General features: G+C 33.6%; 1 protein-coding gene across 9 annotated transcripts; it reads left to right on the plus strand.

Annotated features, from left to right (window-relative positions):
- The first annotated feature begins 619 nt into the window (after positions 1 to 619).
- Positions 620 to 18,191, plus strand: LOC115977237 (AP2/ERF and B3 domain-containing transcription factor At1g50680-like). Of its 9 annotated transcripts, none has more exons than XM_031098976.1 (5): positions 620 to 857; positions 2,195 to 2,266; positions 2,412 to 2,761; positions 2,932 to 2,997; positions 16,912 to 18,191. In XM_031098976.1, the coding sequence occupies exon 5, from the start codon at positions 16,919 to 16,921 to the stop codon at positions 17,945 to 17,947; it is 1,029 nt and encodes a 342-aa protein (XP_030954836.1). In that variant the 5' UTR covers positions 620 to 857; positions 2,195 to 2,266; positions 2,412 to 2,761; positions 2,932 to 2,997; positions 16,912 to 16,918; the 3' UTR covers positions 17,948 to 18,191. The 9 variants fall into 9 exon arrangements, with proteins under 9 accessions (XP_030954836.1, XP_030954841.1, XP_030954839.1 ...); XM_031098981.1 differs by having other exon boundaries at positions 2,622 to 2,761; XM_031098979.1 differs by lacking the exon at positions 620 to 857 and having other exon boundaries at positions 1,742 to 2,266; positions 2,412 to 2,443; positions 2,619 to 2,761.
- Positions 18,192 to 19,527: the final 1,336 nt, after the last annotated feature.

Below are 19,527 nucleotides of genomic sequence, written 5' to 3' on the forward strand. Positions count from 1 at the left end.
TACTCCGGGAGTACTATAAATGCGTACTTCCTCCTCTTATATAAATAGTAAGTCCTATCATGAATTTAATTAGTAGGACTCACAATTTATGTGAAAGGTGGAAATACGTATTTATGATACTTCAAGAATATATAATAATTTTCCCAATATAAAAAAAACATTTTTTCTTAAGAAATAATTACAACATGTTGCTAACTCCACAGTTTGAATCCTTTCTCTCCTAGATCCCTAAGCACTTTGTACATTGGGAGGTACCAATTCAACTACAAGGCCTTTTGCAATATAAAAAAACATTTGAAATGTAATCTAATAATCATTTTCATTTTATTTTTATTACTCAAATCCTAATTGAAGGTTGAATTATTATTAATAAATAAATGATATTAGTAATTTTTTTTTTAGGCGAAATGATATTAGTAAAAATAAATTAAGGAGAAGATATTTTGAATGGGACGGTGATTATGTTTATCCTGTCTGCCTTGTCTGACGCAGTCCCATCTTTCTCTCTCTCTCTCAAGAAAGAGTAGTGAGTTCAGACATGAGGGACCTCCATATTGACAATCTGACGGCCCAAAGAGCTCGAAATGCAGTCAAATCGAAAGCCGTAAAATCCATTTAATCTCAAAGTCAAATGTCCCTCCTCCACCTATACTTCTCAGTTCCCACCCACTTTCCCAAACCAATCAATCCTCGACATTACACTCTCTGTTTGAGTTGGGTGGAAATGTCTGTGTAGAGTGTTTAGAATTTACTTTGTCCTTTTCCCGTCGTCTCTCTTATAGCCAAAGAGATCGGAGTAATGCTTCTGCGACATACAGCGGCACAGTTTATGCTACAACACACTTATGTGATGTATGGTAAGTGGTAAAGAAGTGATAATAAATTTATGTAAAATCATGTTTTTATCGCTTACAACTTACCACATGATTAAATTGAGGAACAAATTGTACTGCTTTATTTGTCACTAGCACAGCTTAAGAGATCGTGTCTAAGCAAAGTTACGTCAGCTTGCACCTTCAATACCTCATCATTTCACTCTCTCTCTCTCTCTCTCTCTCTCTCTCTCTCTCTGCGTATATGTGTGTCTATTTATCATTTGCTCAACTCAGGAGTAGAGGAAAGAGTCAAGGGTTTAGAAGAGAGAGAGAGAAGGAAAAAGAAAAAGGAAAAAGTGAAAGGGGTTTAGAAAACCCTAATTCATGTTCATGAGTTTAAAAGGGAAAATGGGTATGTGACTTTGTAGTCTATGTGTGGATTTGAGTGCTGAGGAAGCTACTTCTACTCTTCTCTTCTCTGCAAAATGGGTGTATTTCAGCTTTGTTTTAGATCTGACGGATAGGGGAGAATGATGGGTATTAATTAATTGTGTCTGTTATGTGGATGAGGGATTAGATTTCTACTACTACTTCTTCTTTGTTTTGTTTTTGTGTATAAATTAATCCACAGACACACACACGCAGAGACTATTCATCAAAGACAAAGAAGGACACGGAAGAGACTGACAGAAGAGAGTGAGCACACGCTGCAGGCAATTGTATGAGAGCATACTTTTGCGAGTGCGTGCTCACTTCTCTTTCTGTCATATACTCCCATTTTTGCCGTGTCTCTTCTTCTTCTTCTTCTTTGCGAGTAGTCTCTCTTCCTCTTCTACTCATCCAGCTGCTAGCTAGCTAGCTAGAACTCTCTTTTCTGAACATATAATACATTTAGATAATGTTTCTCATTCTTTTTGTGTTATATAAGTTACTTCTCTCCCTTTATCTGTTCAAGAGAAAAAAAAAATAGTATACACAAAAAGCAAAAGAGAGAAAAGGCGTCCCCAGCCAGAAATATGACACATCTTCACATAACCCTGACAAGCATGATTCTTATCCTCTCTTCTCTCTTTATCTCTCTCTCTCTGATACTTATCCTCTCTTATTTTAATAAATGATTGACTGGGTTAAGAATGTACATGTAGAGTTCATAAGAGGTAAGATATGAATGAGCATGCACTCAAAATATTTCCTCTTTATGCTATAGCTAGTTTTGATGTCTTTTCCTATCAAAAAAAAAAAAAAGAAGTTTTGATGTCTTTTTTGTTTCTTAAAAAAATAGTTAAAAAAAAAAAAAAACCAAATCTCAGGCTCTTTCTTCAAAGATTTTATCCCTACCTGTACTACTAATTATTTTAGCCTTATTAATTGTGCTTCAGCTTCAACGCGTGACTTTTGATGGTACTCTTTTGTGAGAGAGGTGAAGATGGTACCGTGGTGGGTTCCGGAAGGTACGCCTACCTGGTTACTGTTCTAGTTTTAACGGAAACCAATAAATTTTTTTTTCCATAAATAAATATTGCTTCACGTTATTTGCTTTGTTTTATCAAAACCTCTTTTTGCATCATCACCATCTTCTTCTTCTCTCACTGGTAGACCATGCAAGGCAAACGGCATGTTTGGATGTGGTACCACTCTTTTCTTTTAATCTGGCTCTGATTTTGGGTTATTTTGGATTCTTACAATTTCTAATTCTCAACCCTGAATAAGTATTTCTCAGAAAAAAAAGAAAACCCCCCAATGATTTTATGGTTTTGTAGAAATTTTTTGGTTGATTTCGACCATCTATTGTCCTTGGTCTAGTAGAATTTCGAGTTGACTTGCAAAGGAGGAGTCTTTTTGATGGTGGGTTGGTGCAAACACTGCTAAATATGGCAAAGAATTACTGTTTCGGCTTCTCAACAGATATGTACTACTACAGTGCCATGAGTCAAGGTTTTAGAGAGGTATATTCCTTATTTGGCTCACTAATTAATGCAATTTGTAGATTTTCCTTGATTTTATTTTATTACCTTTATTATGAAGATACTTTCTTCTTCACCAAGGAGAGTGGTTTTGATTATTTGTTTTGAGTACAAAATACATAGGTCTTTAATTGTTTGTTTTTATTTTATAGTTCTTATTTTTGCTTCGTATTGGGGGTCAAACTGCAGCCTCTCTTTGTAGAAGGTTAATCACTCAGGTCACTGTTTTAATTCCAATCTTGTTAATTAGTTTTAGTTTGCTAATTTATTTCTTTCACTTATCGTTTTAATTTTATGTGTTTATTTCTATGGGTGTTCTTTATTTTTTGTTATTAACTGTTTCTCTGTGTGCTGAGATTCATATTTATGGACCATATGATTATGAGGAATTCATACCTAGAATGGCATATTAGTTGATTTGAAGCAGTTTAGCATCAAAGTAGGATTAAGTAACTGGTTTTGCATTGAGATTAGTTCAACATGAGATGCCCTTTTTTGAACTTGTGATAAAGAAAATTTAATTTTGGTCCTAGATTCTGATTTCGTTTCCTCTACATTTATTTAGTGCTTTAACATAGTTTCATTTTTCTTAGAAGTATTCTTCCTTGGATAAAGTTTAGCTACAAAATTGGTTGTAACTTAAGGCTACAAACTCACTCAATAAAATAAATACTACAACATATTTTGAAAATCTAACTGTTGAATTGCATGTTTTTTACACCCTTAATACACATGTTAAATTTTATGTCAATCAGATATCATTTACTATATGATCTATAAGTTTATATTTTGTGCATAATTTTAAATTACAAAAACTTGCAATTTAAAAAATTTATTGATGACATAGTTATTGGTTTTTAATTTTCTTGAAATTTTGCAAGTATGGAGGATATAAGAAGAAGAAGATGTAATCCAATGGTGGATTTGTCAAAATTCACATCCGATAAAAAGATATTAAGTAAGTTTGTAGCCTAAGGTTACAACTAATTTTGTAACTAAACTTTGTCCTTTTTCTAATTGTTTGTGGAAATTATATTAGGGATTAGTTTGTAGTTCACAGAATACGTTGCCTAACTTATTTTGTGGAAATAGATTGTAAGATATCATTAATCACTTTCGTCTTCCTAATCTGACACGAGAGGAAAATCAATTCCATCTTCTTAATAATTGAATTGGATTGATGAATATTTGTTTTAGGGCAATCTTTACGATGTTGTGTGTATGTCTTTTACAGCCATATTTAACCTTTTTTTTTTAAAGAACTCTTGTGGTAAGCCATTTAAGTGATCATAGTTTATGTATCTGGTGTCTTTTTCACTTCGTAAATACTAAGTTGTCTTGCTTTGAATGTCTGATATTTCCACCTTGTGCTAAGTTTTGGCACTGAATCATATAGCTTATGGTTCAATTAGATACACATCATAGGGATTTTTGCTAAATTTAATGCGAAGTACATCACCAATGATATAGCATTGGCAAAAAACAATTTGTAATATTAATTCAATGTTCTTTAAAAGAAGTCATTAAAACTGGAGGTAATAATTTTTTAAGCAACATATCTTGAAGTCATTGACACTTTCTGATGCTGCCTATACTGCATTGAGGAAGTGAGCTGCTTATTCATACTTAACTTGACCCAAGGATGGATTGATGCACACATGATTTTTCTTGCCTTAGATCATTGGCAAAAACCTTGTTTAATTTCTCCTCAGGCTATATAGCCTTCATTTGTTTCAACCAGCTTATTCCCGGTCTATTGCAATAGTTTCGTTTAGATGTAATTTTTGGCCAAATTATCAGTGATGAATTTAAGATTTCAAGATGTTTCAATTCATGTCCAGTGGCCTGATGATTGATCGACATCTTCCAAGTGTACCCTCAAGTATTTTCTGTACATTGAGGCTGAACATAGAGATCTAAATGATTAGTTTCCCTTTTTTTATTTTTATCCTTCCAAAATGTTGTTGTTTGAAGACCTACAATTTCTTCTTGTTAGTATCATTTGTGGTCTTTGTCCACAGTTTCTTGCACACATGACTATTACCTTGGCATTGTTGACTATATAAAAGGTCAATATCTATGTTGGTAGGCCTTAGACATTGCTGAACTATTATCACACCTTTGTGGTTTTCAATTTTCTAAAAGAACTACAGGAACAAGAAATAAATCTGAACTGTATTTTTGTAGTTTATGACAGAAAAATATAATATATGTTTTAATCAGTTTTAGCTAGAGCTAGGAAGTTCCAAGTCCCACTTCTGCCTATACCATGGTGCCATTTTTAAATTTTTTTTTTTTTTTTTTTTATATAAGTAATAAAATTATATAAATCAAGTAAACGAGTCACCCAAGTAATGAATCTTTGGTGACACATGTACAAAACAACAACAATCAAGCCTTAATCCCAAAATTTTGGGGTTGACTATGGATCTTCAATAGACGAGATAAGCTGGATCACTATTTTTTTTTTCTCTTTATTTTATCTAAATTCATACTCTCTATTGTTTTCTTAATTGACATGTTAATGTTATTTTTGGGCTTCGTATTACCTTTTTTCGTTGAAATTGAATCTAATCACTCTTTCATATTGAGGCATTAATTGCTCTCATCTGAATATGATCAAACCATCTTAAGTGACTCTCTCATCATCTTTTCAATGTTATGGGACACTTCTATCTTCAAACAAATTTCTCATTTTGAATATTGTCACTTATTTATCTTAGAGGAAGTCTTTTATATTTCAAAATCCACCACATTTCCTATTTAAAGGCCCTATCAGATGCTTTCTCTAGGTCAATGAAAACCGTATAAAGATCTTTATGGGTCTCTCCATATTTTTATGGGTGTCTCCATATTTTTCCGTTAGGTGTTTGGGTAGGAAAATAGCTTCTATGTTAGATCAACCTAGTATAAAAAGTATTCAATTTTTTCCTCCCAAGATGTTACTTAAAGACCTACAATTTCTTCTTATGAGTATCGTTTGTAGTCATTTATCTCATTTATCCCTTGTATGCAAATCTATTACCTTCGTATTTTTGGCTACATAAGAGATCAATTACTATGTGACTAGGACTTAGAATTTTTTTGAACTATTATCATATCTTTTTAGATTTAAAACTTTTTAAACGCACTACTTAAATCTATTATAAAAAAAAAAAATCTATTGTATTTTGTAGATATATTTTTAAAAATAATTTGAGCTAGATTGAAGTAAAGTGCACATTTTTCAAATATAATATCTTATACCCTCTTGTAGAAATATTCATGACATATAATAAAAATAAAATAAAAACTCAATTTAAAAAAAAATATTTTACCTATTAGATAAGTGTAATTTTATGATGTTTGTAAGTTCTAATTTTACTTAAGTTATTTCAATTTCTTAAAATTTTTATATAGTAAATTGAAAACAACCATCAATGGACTATATGATAAACATAACATTTTATATAATTCTCTAGTACTTTATAAATATATGTAACCATCAATCAAATACATCTAAAAGGCAAATACCAAAATAATAAGAAAGAATGGTAATTAGCCTTGTTCGTATCTTTTAACATGTAAATATATATATATATATATATGTAAAATATACCACCTTAAGAATAGTGCTTGTATAATAAATCAATGGTCCATGTTAATTATATCTTTTGTAATAAAATAAAGAAGATTTCCTGGGCATACTTTGGTCCTTCTTCAAAAGCCGCCAAAAAAACGGCTTAGCTTCTTCAAAAAGCACCAAAAAAGCGTGCCTAAGACGTGCTTCTTGAAATGAGCTTCACTTTGGGCAAGCAAAGTGCTTATACCTTGGGGCTTTGAGCTTTAATCGAGCCTAAGCGCGCTTTTAACAATACCTAGGAAGTTTCATGTCCCACTTTTGCATGTAGAATTGTTATCATGATTTGATACTTGTGTAGAGGTTTTTTTTTTTTTTTTTTGATGACATAGGAGAACTTCACTCAGATTTGTTGCACGTCGCAAAACATACTGTACAAAAATCCTCACTGTTAATCAAACTCCTATGGACAACTTACCCCACCCACTTGTGTAGAGGTTTAGGTATGCAATAAATCATCTGTAGATGATATGATTAAATTCTAATGTTTCTAAGCATAAGTCATAAAACTGACAAAATAATCTCCATAGATATTGGTCTCCAAGTTAAACTTAGACAACATAGACAAACTGGGTTCAACACTTCAACCTGAATTGTACAATTAGTCTTCAAGTTAAACTTAGGCCTTAGAAATTTTCAAACTATTATGACTCGTGGGCTTTTTTATTTTTTTTAAAGCACTACTTAGAACTGTAAGAAATAAATTTGTAGATATATTTTTTAAAGATTGTGAGCTGGAACTAGGAAGTTTTTCGTCCCACTTCTTCATGTACAATTGCTATCATGATTTGATACTTGAATAGAGGTTTAGGGATGCAGTAAATCATCTATAGATGATCTGGTTGAATTGTAATGTTTCTAAGCGAAAGTCATAAAACTGGCAAACTAATCTCCATAGATATTAGTCTTCAAGTTGAACTTAGACAACACATACAAATTGAATTCAACACTTCAATCTGAATTTTGCATGTCATCTGCTTTGTATATTCAATATAAAAACATCGTATAAGATTTTTATAAGCAAGTGCCACATGAGAACAAAATTGGTCAGTTTGTGCAGAACTTAATTTGCTTATTGGAGCACACAGTGTGATAAGTGAGAAAGCAAACATTCAGGACACTAATTTTAAGGGAGCCCTATGTTTATTTAAAGTTAGGCATGCAAGTGGCAGATTGATTTTGTTGGTAGCAAGAGCAATCTAACCCCTAGGATTGAAAACGTGCCTGCATATTAATTCCACCCTACTACATTATTGGGTTAGGCCATTACTAAGCTGTAGTTAGGGGGGACAAAGGGCTGGGTAGGATAAATCCTTGCTTTGATTCTTAAGAAAGTCGATAGTTTTGTCAGTCAGCTTAGGTTGAATTGATAGATTTATGTGGGTGTATGCTATATACATGGGCTTTGATACACACACACACACACACACACATGATTCAGTCATTCCTCCTTTACATGGTCAATGCTCAAACATAAGTCTGAATTGTCTGTCAAGGGAATAACCTTTTGCTAGGATGTAGCTCATTTTGCTTCACCACTTCCAACTATATATACCCCATTCTGAATTGGCTACCCTAGTTTATAATAATATATTTAATAGATGCAGGAAAAGAAGAACATGTAGCATAAGGAAATTATGAGTTATATTAGTTTGAGAATAGGGTAGCCAACTCATACCCCCACTAACTTCAATAAAAATATAGATTTGCCATCTATATTAGCCTTACAAAATTGGCATCATTTTCTTATTCTTGTTGAATTTTACTTCAATCTTCACTGTAGGTCTCTTAATGTTTCTTTGATGTGCTCTCTCCATATTTTCCACACAAAGAATCACACGTTTATGTGGAAAATATGGAGAGAGAAAGAGAGTAGTCACACATTTATTGCATATAGAGGAAAACTAATGTTGTGGAAATAACACTTTAGGGAGAGGTCAATGGTGTAGTAAATATACCATATAGGGACGCCACTTGACCCAAAAGTTTAAGCCAATGGGTTTAGCTCCAATTATGTTATGTTAAGTACTCGCTATTGTTTTTATTATCCAATACGAGACTTTATGTCGTAACTAGCCACACCACTCACACATGAATATAAGCAAATCTCCCCCTTCACGTATGAGCTCTCAACCAAGTCACTTGTGGCACTTTGGTTAGTCTTCCATTAAAAGGAAGCCTTTTTTCTTAACAATGCAAGTGGTATTAGAGTCCAAGGTGGTGTGTGGTGAGGTGGGAAGGTTTTTAGGGTTCCTTTTGCAATTTGGGCGGGAATGTGTGTACTTGGAGCCCACACAATATATAAGCCCATAAGGCCCACACAAAGATGATTTTGGAAAAAATGCCCAACAAAGTAGTATTACCAATGGTGCTATGTAAAAAAGAATGGTGCATGCAAGGTTCCCATGGATGAGTGTGCATGGTTGACATGTGGTTCCCATGAATGACAAACAAGTGGCCCATAGATGATGCGCTAGCCGAAAAAAAACCCCAAAGACTTAACTTGTGAGTTTAGTAGTATCCCTATATGTTATATTAACTAGTCAATTGGAGTCTCCTCAAATTAATTATTTATTTTGTTAATTGAGGGGTGAGAGGATTTAAACCCTGAATGTATCCATCAAAACATCATCAAAACATCAAGAGGTGCCAATTGAGGTACAAGACTCTTGACAATAATCCTAATTCTTTATTCTTAATCAATATTTTCCTTAACCTAACTAATCAGCCTGTCTCTTCTGGTGGAACAACTTCACAAACTCTATACTTTTCTTCCTAACGAATATTTTCCTGAACCTAACTAATCAACCTTTCTTTTCTAGTGAGACAATTTCACAAACTCTCTACCAGTCATAGTCATGAGTGATAGCAAAGTCAAGTTGTGGATAAAGCCAATAGCATGGAAGCTCAATAGAGGCCAAACTAGCCACAAAGCTTGGATGCGGTTCAATGATTAGAGATCACCATGTATCTAAGAATGGAAATAAGGGGTTTTTTTCCTCGTTCAATCAGCTTATTATAATATAGGCTTCTCAAATTCAAAATCACAAGAGCCTAGTTTATAGAGCTAAAAGTTTTTTTATTTTATTTTATTATTTTTTTTTTTAAACTAAGTCTAACCTCTCTATATGACTTTCTTGATTGGTGCCTTAGGTTGGTAGCTAGGCTCTTGCTCATTTACTAGCATTGTGTTTTCTCTTCTTGAGCTAAAATCTTTATTTTTGTAGTCATTATACAAGTGTTTACTGGTTTTGTATGAGTCCATGTCCTTTGCTTTTTATGACTTTTTTGATTATTTGAATCTTAATGTGTGATTCTTTACTAGAGCTCTATGAATACTGCTTGTATGTATGACTTTCATCTCTTTCTAGTAAAATATTCATCAAAAGGAAAAAAAAAAAAGGAGACTAAAATGCTTAAATGTTATCAAGGGAGATAACATCAACATAGGAGTGCTAAGATTTGAATGTAGTTCCTTGATGTGTTATGTGGATAAGCTAGTGGGTGTCATAGCAAAATGTAGATGTTGTAGAACATCCTAATCATATTATTAAACAGTCAATGTTGAGATGTTCGTATGACTGGTTGACTGCCTTTGGCATTATCCATTCGCGCTCTCTCTCTCTTTTTTTTTTTTTTTGAATTCATAGATTGTTTGATTTTGTAATTATTTTAGAGTAGTTTGGTATGCTATTTCTGTATTTGAACTATGTCTATTGCTACATATGAGCAGCAATATATATGATGTAGAACTGTTGTGATTTAGCTAGAATTGTCTTATAGAATGTGGGCAAAAAGTTAAAATTTAGGTAATAGTGCCTTGCCTTATTCTTGTGGTTTTTTTCCCAGTTAAATGCTAACTTGTTTTGTGTAAATCTTTCATGGCCTTGATTAATTCAATGAGGCAGAGCCAACATTGTTTCCAAAAAGTAGCTTTTACGAACAAGATGATATGTTGCATGGATAAGTATACCCTTAGCCTTAAGCCTTGGAGATCTTCACAAAACACTCTCTCTCTCTCTCTCTCTCTCACACACACACACGTGCGCGCGCACACACACACAGCGTTTGACATTCTTATGTTATCTTTCTTTGCTATCCAACTGGCTAGATCATTGTTTCAGTGATAGCCCCTCATGTGGTCTAAGTTTTCGTTTAAGAATATGGCCTTCATTGTTGTAATAATTTTGAATTTCTAATTGACTCAACCATATTGCAATGATTTTGGGTCAACTATTCAACTTGAAATTTATAACACTTAAGTGGGGGCCAGTTTATCTAACTTGGATCTTCATTTAGTAAAAAAATAATAATAATTTGCTTCAGAGTTCTCTTGTTCCTATGATTGCAGAGAATGTAGATGCAAATTTTGGTATTTTAGCTTTAGCCCTATTTTTAGACAGGTTTCATGTTTGATCATAAACAAGGTTTTGATTGGTGTAAACAAGTTTGAGACTGGTGAATCCTAGATAAGGAGAAGTGTCTGATATTGACCCAAATGTTCCTAGAATTTTTTCGTTTTTATGAATTATTTCTTCAGATGCAAACAATTTCCTTTTACAATTTTATCCATGCATAGAGAAAGGCTTAATGAACTAATCTGAAGTAACATAACAAGACAACAGGTTGGGTGTCTTACTTTTATGGTTCCTAAATCAGGATATTTATGGTTTTCCTTGCCTCTTTGTATTCTTTCCAGCCTGAAATATCATCTTTTTTGAGTATGCTCGTTGTAAAATTAGGGAAAGGCTCTCCATCTTGAGGCTCAATTGCATGATTGTTTTCTAATTTTTTATTCTTCTATTACTAAGGCGATTTTTAATGTAAGTATTTATTTTTTTTTTAAAAAAAATTTTATTGGTAAGTTATACACATTCCCGTCGTGTCTTAGATCCATGATCTCACTATCCATTTTCTCCTACATGGGGAGATGTCATTAAAGTTAGAGCTCATTGGCATTATCAATAAAAATTAAGGTAAAAAGATCATTTTGGTATAAGTTTGTGCCTTTTTGGGTCATGCCTAAGATGAATCAAGATTTTAAAAATGGTTGGTATTGCATGGTTCATTTTGATATATGTCTTTAGACACTTTTTTTGTCATCTTCATTGAACAACTGGAATAGCATTGTGAGACTGTAATACTTCCTTCAAGATCTAGTTTTAAACAAGAAGCTTTTCAAGTTTTATATTGTAGTAGTTAGGCTGGGCCAGTCAATTTTATTTTTTTTATAATTTTTTTTAGGAGCTGATTCTATTTATAGCTATGTTTTTAAGATGTTTCTTGTTATAATCATGGTTAAATGATTAAATTTACTATTTTCTAATGATTTACACTTTTAGGACTAGTGGTAGTTTATCATGTTATCAGTGTTAGAGTTTCTTTAGTTCAAAGCTATCTCCACTCCACCTTCTATTTAAAATGTAATCTCCTGTGTTAAACTCCACTTATTAAGAGGGAGTCTAGGTCCACACAAGGGAGAATGTTAGAATAATGGTTAAATGCTTAATTCGCTCTTTCCTAACAGTTTAAGGTTTGGGGACAAATGATAGTTTATTATTTCTAACATATGACATTATGCATACATGTTGATTATGTTAAAGATATTGGGTTCATGTTAATGTAATGGCTTAGGAGGTCCAATTTATTGTAAGCCCTTGTAGGGCTAACTCTTAACTCCTATATATATCTTGCTAAGGGTGCTAAGGGTTCATTGTAACAAATGAGTTTATCATAGTAAAGATGTGGTTGCTAAGGACTGATCTTTGGACATAAGCTATTAGGTTAAATCACGTAACCTTTATGGTATTCTCTCTTTCTGCTTTCACTTCTCTACATTATTTTATTATTGTTCTTAGCATGGTATCAGAGCCATCTCTGATCACCTTCAATTAAATGTTGTTGGAAGGTGCATGAAGACTATTGGAATTTTAGGTATCTTCATGCACCTCCCCCATAGTAATTGTCGCTTAACTTGTGTAGGTAGAAACATAGATCCAAGTCGTTGTTCTTGGGAGTTTTTGTTCTCGATGGTTAACTAAGTATGTGTTTTTGATGTTCTTAGTTCTTGGTGGTTGGTTGGAATATCTGAATTTGTCTCGATGGAGGGTGGGTAGATGTCGGTTGTTGTAGTTCTTGGCATACTTCGGTGTATCCTAGTGGTTTTTCGGTGATGGAGGTTTTTCCTTGATCTTGATCTTGATCATTCTTGGTGGTTTTTGTGGGTTGTTATTTTCAATGTATTTTGACTTCTCTTTGCAAATCCAATACTCCTTAGTTGTAGTTCCGGTGTGTCTTGTCAGATCTAGTACCCTTCCATGGTTTTTCCTTGATCTAAATTGTTCTCTATGGTGCTTCTTTTGTCGTTGTGGTCAGCCGAGTAGTGGTCAGCCGAGTAGTGCTTGCTAGTGAGTTTTGAGTTCGCCTGTGTAGTTGTTGGTTGAAGTACACATGGAAAACCCCTTTATGGTTGATGGTGTGGGCTAATCCCTATATGAATAAGGATAACTTAATTATGGATAGGGATAAAGGTTGTTTGGTAGATATTTGGCTGTATAGGTATAGGTAGTTGGTTGTCCCTTATCCATGATAAGTATAACCTAACCCGGATAAAGCCTATGTTTGGTTTTGATTAGTTACGGCCGGTTCATCTCTCTTTTTGATTGATTTAGCTTCAATTTTGGTTGGTTTAGCTTCTATTTTGGTCGGTTTGGCCAAGTTTCGGTCGGTTCAACTTCAACTTCAATCAGTTCATATTCTATTTCGATTGTTTTAGGCACATTTCAGCCTTCTCTTGCTCATAACTTTTCATAGTGTGTATATGTTCCAAAGCTAGACCTATATGATTGAGTTTATGTTAATGTAACGTACCCTGAGGCCCAATATATTGTAATCCCATTTATGACTAACCTAATCTCGTATATATACCCTACTAAGGGTTCACTATAATAGATGAGTTTATCTTCCTTGTGGACGTAAGCTATCAAGCCGAACCGCGTAATCCGTATGTTCTTCTCTTCCACTTCTCTATATTATTTTTTTCTCATCTTTAACATATTACAAGTGATAAAAATTAGTTGTAGAAATACTTTTTTTGGGGGGTGGGGGTGGGTTGGTCCTCTCCTACATCAGTTCTTTAATGTTCAAGTTCTCTCTATGCAAAGTTGTCCAATGTTTTCCTTTTTCCTTTTTTATTTTTATTTTTTTAATATACAAGATAGAAATTTTACTCTAGTCTAATCTAAGTGTTTATATGTGTGAGTCTCCCTTCTGAAGACTTGAATCCGAATCCTTGCTTCCACACTCTACAGGCATTTATACTTGTAGGGTGATCATTGTACTAAAAATATGTGATGTTTTTATTTCTTGTTTTTAGATGTGCCAAAACTTTGATTTACTCCATCTGGCCAGTTCAAAACTCTAACTATGAATGTACCCCAGTTGCTGTCTTTATTAGTATGACCGTGGTACTATTCACTTGTAGGCTGAATATATGATGCAATATTTCATGGGAAAGCGTGAAAGTTGATTCAAAAGTCAACATACTAATTTGGCAACACAATCAACTGTCCTGCCTGAAGTGGAATGTTGATTCAGTAGTTAATGTCAATTATTGATCTTTTTAAGGTTATCTGGATGATAGTAACCTTCCTAGAAATGCGTTACTAACATTTGAGGTACAGCTTTATAGAATCATAACACACTAGTCCTCCAATATTTGAGGTACAGCTTTATAGAATCTGATGTCTTTTCATATTTTGTGCAGACCTAAGTCACCTAACCCCACGCAGTTGGTGTAACTGTCTTTTGTATGTCTTATAGCACTGAAGCTAGTTTCTTCTATACTGTAGAATTTCCCTGCCTCCTTTATATCCATAATTTTTTAAACAATTAAAAAAAAATCAAAGAATTTTTATTAGAGGATCCAGAATTTGCATCTTAAGTATGTAATGAATTGCAGCAGATTTCCGAATTACTTCATATGTGAAAATGATCTTTAAGCTTTATGAAAATTAATGTCTGAATACATAATTGTTTGAAGCTATGATACCATTTTTGATAAAGGATCCCAAAGATTTGGATGGTGAGAAGTAGATGTCTACTAAGTCTTTCATCGGATATGCACTTGAACAATCTAGGCTATATAAGAAGGTGATTATTCCTTTTAAGTCATCACATTGATGTGTTTAATTTTTCATAAATCATGACAGATAGTAGTAGAGTCAACCTAATAGTTTAAGGACATTGCAACACAATGCATGTTTCCTTGACAATGATGTTAGGTATTTGAGGGAGCTTGTGTTTGCTTGTGAGGATTGTTTAGATTTGGATTTGTAGGACATTGTACAATGTGTAGGTACGGCTTTCTAGTTCTTTTTTTTTTTACGACAATAATTATTGCACCAGTTTGGAGCAAAGACAAAGTAACAAAATTATTGCTCCATGGCTGTCATAATTTTTTTTTTTTTAAATTGCACTATGATATTTTATAGCTTACCAAAAAAAAGATATTATACTGGAAAAACATAAGAAAAATTATGTGTTTCTTCACTCCCCTTAAATCCATAGAGGAAACTTCACTTTTGTCTTCTTTATGCACTAGTGATGGATGGGCTCACTAAATTGATTCAATGGGAAGTCCTGATGTATGCTTTTTGCAAACAATAGTTTAGTGGATGAAATTGGACGTAGATTCAAGAGGAAGTCATTTGATGTCTGCCTTTTGCAAATATTAGTTTTTGTGGATGAAACAAGACTTGGAGCTGATGTCAAGTTAGAAATTTGGTGAGATGCTTAGGACTTGTTTCAATAGGACTAAACCAAATTACATGGAAATGATGGAATGAAAGTTTAGTAAAGTTGAAACAAAGAGGAAAAAGCTATAAGATGGCAAGAGATATCAAAGAGTGAGATCGATAATTCATAAAGATGGAAAGATAGAAGAGGATGTGAACCATAGAATAATTAAGTGCATGGGGGATGAAGTGGAGAAGTGCATTGTGAGCATTGTGTGACCGTAGAATACATATTTAAAAGGAAAAATTTATAAGATTGGACACTTTTCAGCATTATGTGTATTTTGAAGTGAGGGTTGACACTCATTTAAGGTTTTATTATGATGTGTGGTGTAGGAGTCATTCTCTAAAAGAGTTGTACCCTCACCTGTATGTGGGGAAGGTCAAATCCGAACCGTTTGATTTTACAGACACTTTCAAGATTGAGGATTGAACTCAATCTGTTCTTTTGTAGATATTCTATGCTCCAATGTCCCTAGGACTGGGGAGTGTGGGTTGTGTGACAGGTTGATATGGAATTGAGAGGGAGCGGTTGCTTTAACATTTCTCCTATTATGAGGCTATTAGAGATGCATTGGCTAACTCTTTCCCCTAGAAAAGTATTTGGTGTAGGCCCCTAAGAAGGTCTCATTCTTTGTTTGGACAACAACATGGGAGAAGATTCTTACTTGTGATAATATTTTCAAGCTAGGATTTATCTTAGTTGGATGGTGTTGCATGTGCCGTTATAGTCGAGAGACAGTAGATCATTTTTTGGTTCATTGTGATATAGCCTAAGACTTGTGGAGCCTGGTATTTAGAACTTTTGGGATCCAATGAGTGTTAGCAAGGATTCCTGGCCTTTTGTTCCAGTGGAGGAGATGGTTTGTGAGGACTTATCTGATATTTGGAGCTTTGTCCTGTTATGTTTGATTTGGCTATTGTGGAAGGAGATTTTGGAAGATGCATACACATCAAAGAATCACTTGGAATCATTGTTGATTTGAACTTTGTTTGATAGGTCTCATGCATGGGGTTTTACAAATAGCAACACCTTTATGGATTTCATAGAATCACTTAAATTCTCTTTTGTAATTCTTTTAGATTACGTAGTGCTCCTCATCTTAAGTATGAAGTAACCTGTTCTATTAATAAAATTTTATTACTTATCAAAGAAAAAGACGGACTATGCTCTATGGTACTGAATATTAGACTGTTAAGAAAACATATTCATAAAATGTGTGTGGTTGAAATGAAAATGTGTAAATGGATATGTGGAAATACAAGGAAAGATAAGTTCAAAATGAGGAAATCCTTTTAAAGATGGGGGTGGTCCTTATTGATGAAATGATGAGGGAGTCTCATTTGAGATGTTTTGGTCATGTTCAAAGGAGAGTGATGCACCAATGAGAAATAGTGAGTTGGTTGAGGTTGAGAGAACGGAAGGCACTGTCAAGGCTAAAATTGACACCAGTGGAGATGAGTGGGGGAAAGAGAATGGGAAGTGGTGGCGCTCTGTGTTCTTGTCTTGTTTTGCTACCTGAGATGTTAAAGTTTGTTTCATGTAATTCTACTGAAGCTATGAATTGTTTCAATTATTACCACTTATTTTTTAAGGAAAAGAAAATATGTTTCATGTGATAATTGGTACTGATAAAGATGAGTTTCATTTGTTAGCACATATCTCTTTTAGTTGTAATGAAAGTATAAGTCTCCATCGTGACATTTTATGCATGCAGGATTACAATGGAAGATGACATGTTAAGCATGATTTCAAATGGTGGAGTCAATGCAACTGCAGAGGATTCTGATTCAAGCAGCACCACTTACCCTTTTCCTGAAAGCAAACGTGCAAGGCATGGTAGCAATGCATCTTCTAAATTCAAAGGTGTTGTACCACAGCAAAATGGGCACTGGGGTGCACAAATATATGCCAATCACCAGCGCATTTGGCTGGGGACTTTCAAGACTGAAAAAGAAGCAGCCATGGCTTATGATAGTGCTGCTATCAAGCTTAGGAGTGGAGATTCCCAAAGAAATTTCCCTTGGACAGATATCACTGTTGAAGAGCCAAGCTTTCAAAATCTATATAGTACTGAAGCTGTGCTCAACATGATAAAGGAGGGTTCCTACCAATCCAAATTTGAAGATTTCCTAAGGACACATTCACATATTGTGGAAACAATTGATTTGAACTTGGGTAGGGTGCAAAGCAAAGGAGGACTATCATGTAAACAACTTTTTCAAAAGGAGCTTACGCCAAGTGATGTTGGTAGTCTAAATAGACTTGTCATTCCTAAGAAATTTGCTGTCAAGTACTTCCCATGTATTTCTGAATCTGCAGAAGACAACGAAGGAGGAGGCAACAAGGAAGCTGTGCAGCTAATTTTCTATGATAGGATGATGAGGTCATGGAAATTCCGCTACTGCTATTGGAAGAGCAGCCAGAGTTTTGTCTTTACAAGGGGTTGGAATAGGTTTGTGAAGGAAAAGAAATTGAAGGCTAACGACACTATTAGTTTCTACTTGTGTGAGTGCCAAGAAGCAGCAAATGACGCTCGTTCATTCAACATGATTGATGTTAATAGTAGCGACAACTGCGGCGGCTTGGTTGAACAGGCTAACCAATATGTTGGTATTCAAATGGACCTGAAACTTGGAGTAAGCCCTCAAATTGACCATAAACTTGGAGAGGAAAAAGAACTTAAGGGACCCAAACCAACACATGAAACTGAAAAGCCGTGTTTTAGGCTCTTTGGTGTACAAATCATCTGAAGCTGATATGATATCTTAGCTCTTTTTCTTATTTTATTCTTTTTTAGGTTATCTCTGATTTCTCATTAGACCCTGCAATGCCTCAAAGTTTTTGCCTGAGCTTTGTGTTAGGGGGAAATTTAGGTTTTATGGTGAAGTAACCATTCTTGAGAAGAATGTCATAGTTTAAATCTCTGCTGAAAGTTGTCATTGACATTATATACAGATAAAAAGTAACTATTTTAACAAGTTTCTTGCTGATTTATGTCTTGTGAATGTTAAATGAGAGATATATAGCAATATATGCGGCCATATGCCATTTTGTATGCAGGGTCAAGATAATTCAGGATATACAATTGGTCATTGTTATCTACACAATATATTGTGCGATAACATTGGCTCTTGTAGCACTTATGAAGTTAGCAGTTTGTAATTCACTGAATGATGTATTAGATATTAAAGATAACAGCTTAGATCAGATTTTCTGGAATCAATGTGCTAATGAGTGGGCAGTTCTTTGTGCAACTAGGTTGCCAAATTATATCTGCATTTTTGTATTTTTAATTGGGACCATGATTAATGTTTCCTTGCTTTAGCCTGTTTCCATAAAAATGTTTGTAGTGTCTACAGCCATATGTATTTTAGTTCCTACTTATTGTTGTTTGTACAAGTGGTGAAAGAATATTATTGTAGCGTGATCCACAAAGTAGAATTGGTATTTCAAGATCTCTCTTTATTTTTTGATTGGCCAAGTTTACTTACCATGCTTCACTTACATTTTTTATTTTCATGAAAAGAATGGTCTAATATTCACGTGCATTTGGAATCATAAGTTCTCAACTATTCAACATCATGATCATGTTAGTGTGTAAGAACTTTTTGGTAGTTCAGTGGCGTTGCCTGGACAACTTAAAAAACAAAAAAATCATGCTAGTGCATTTCACACACTTATAAAATCATTCTAGTGATATTTTTCATTCCTTTAAAAAATTTGTAAGATTTAAAGCATTATCAGTCCCGGATTGTGAAAATGAGAGATTTATCTTACTGCTTAATTTTTTTTTTTTTTTTTAATTTTATGATACATACCATTTTTCACTAAGAAATGCCTAAAAGTTTGCCTACAAAATTAATGAAAATTGTCTAATTAAGTCCTTTCATGAAGGACTATGCCATTAAATTCATGATGACCTATTATGAAATTGACTTTAACCTTGAGTAAATTGCAGAAATTTTATCTTTATGTAAAATGATCATGTAACATTGGATATTAATTAAATTTCTCAAAATAATATTTTTAATGGTTGCAAAATAGGGTGTCTATACAAAATTTTAAGAAATTTAAAATACTACTTCAATTAAAACTCAATTACCAATTTTAAAAAAAAAATTAAAACGTAAATTCATCAATATAAACTATTATAATTGCTGGTTTTGATTAATACTCACTCACTCACAACGTATTTTCGTTAAATCACTCAAATAATTTTTGTTTTATTTTTATTCAATTTGAATTATATTATCAAAGTATTTCATTTTGTTTAATTTTGATCTTGGGTAAATTACAAAGTTGGTCCCTATCCTTTACATCATATCTTAAT

Source organism: Quercus lobata, chromosome 2 (genome assembly GCF_001633185.2).
Source record: "Quercus lobata isolate SW786 chromosome 2, ValleyOak3.0 Primary Assembly, whole genome shotgun sequence".
Taxonomy (NCBI): domain Eukaryota; kingdom Viridiplantae; phylum Streptophyta; class Magnoliopsida; order Fagales; family Fagaceae; genus Quercus; species Quercus lobata.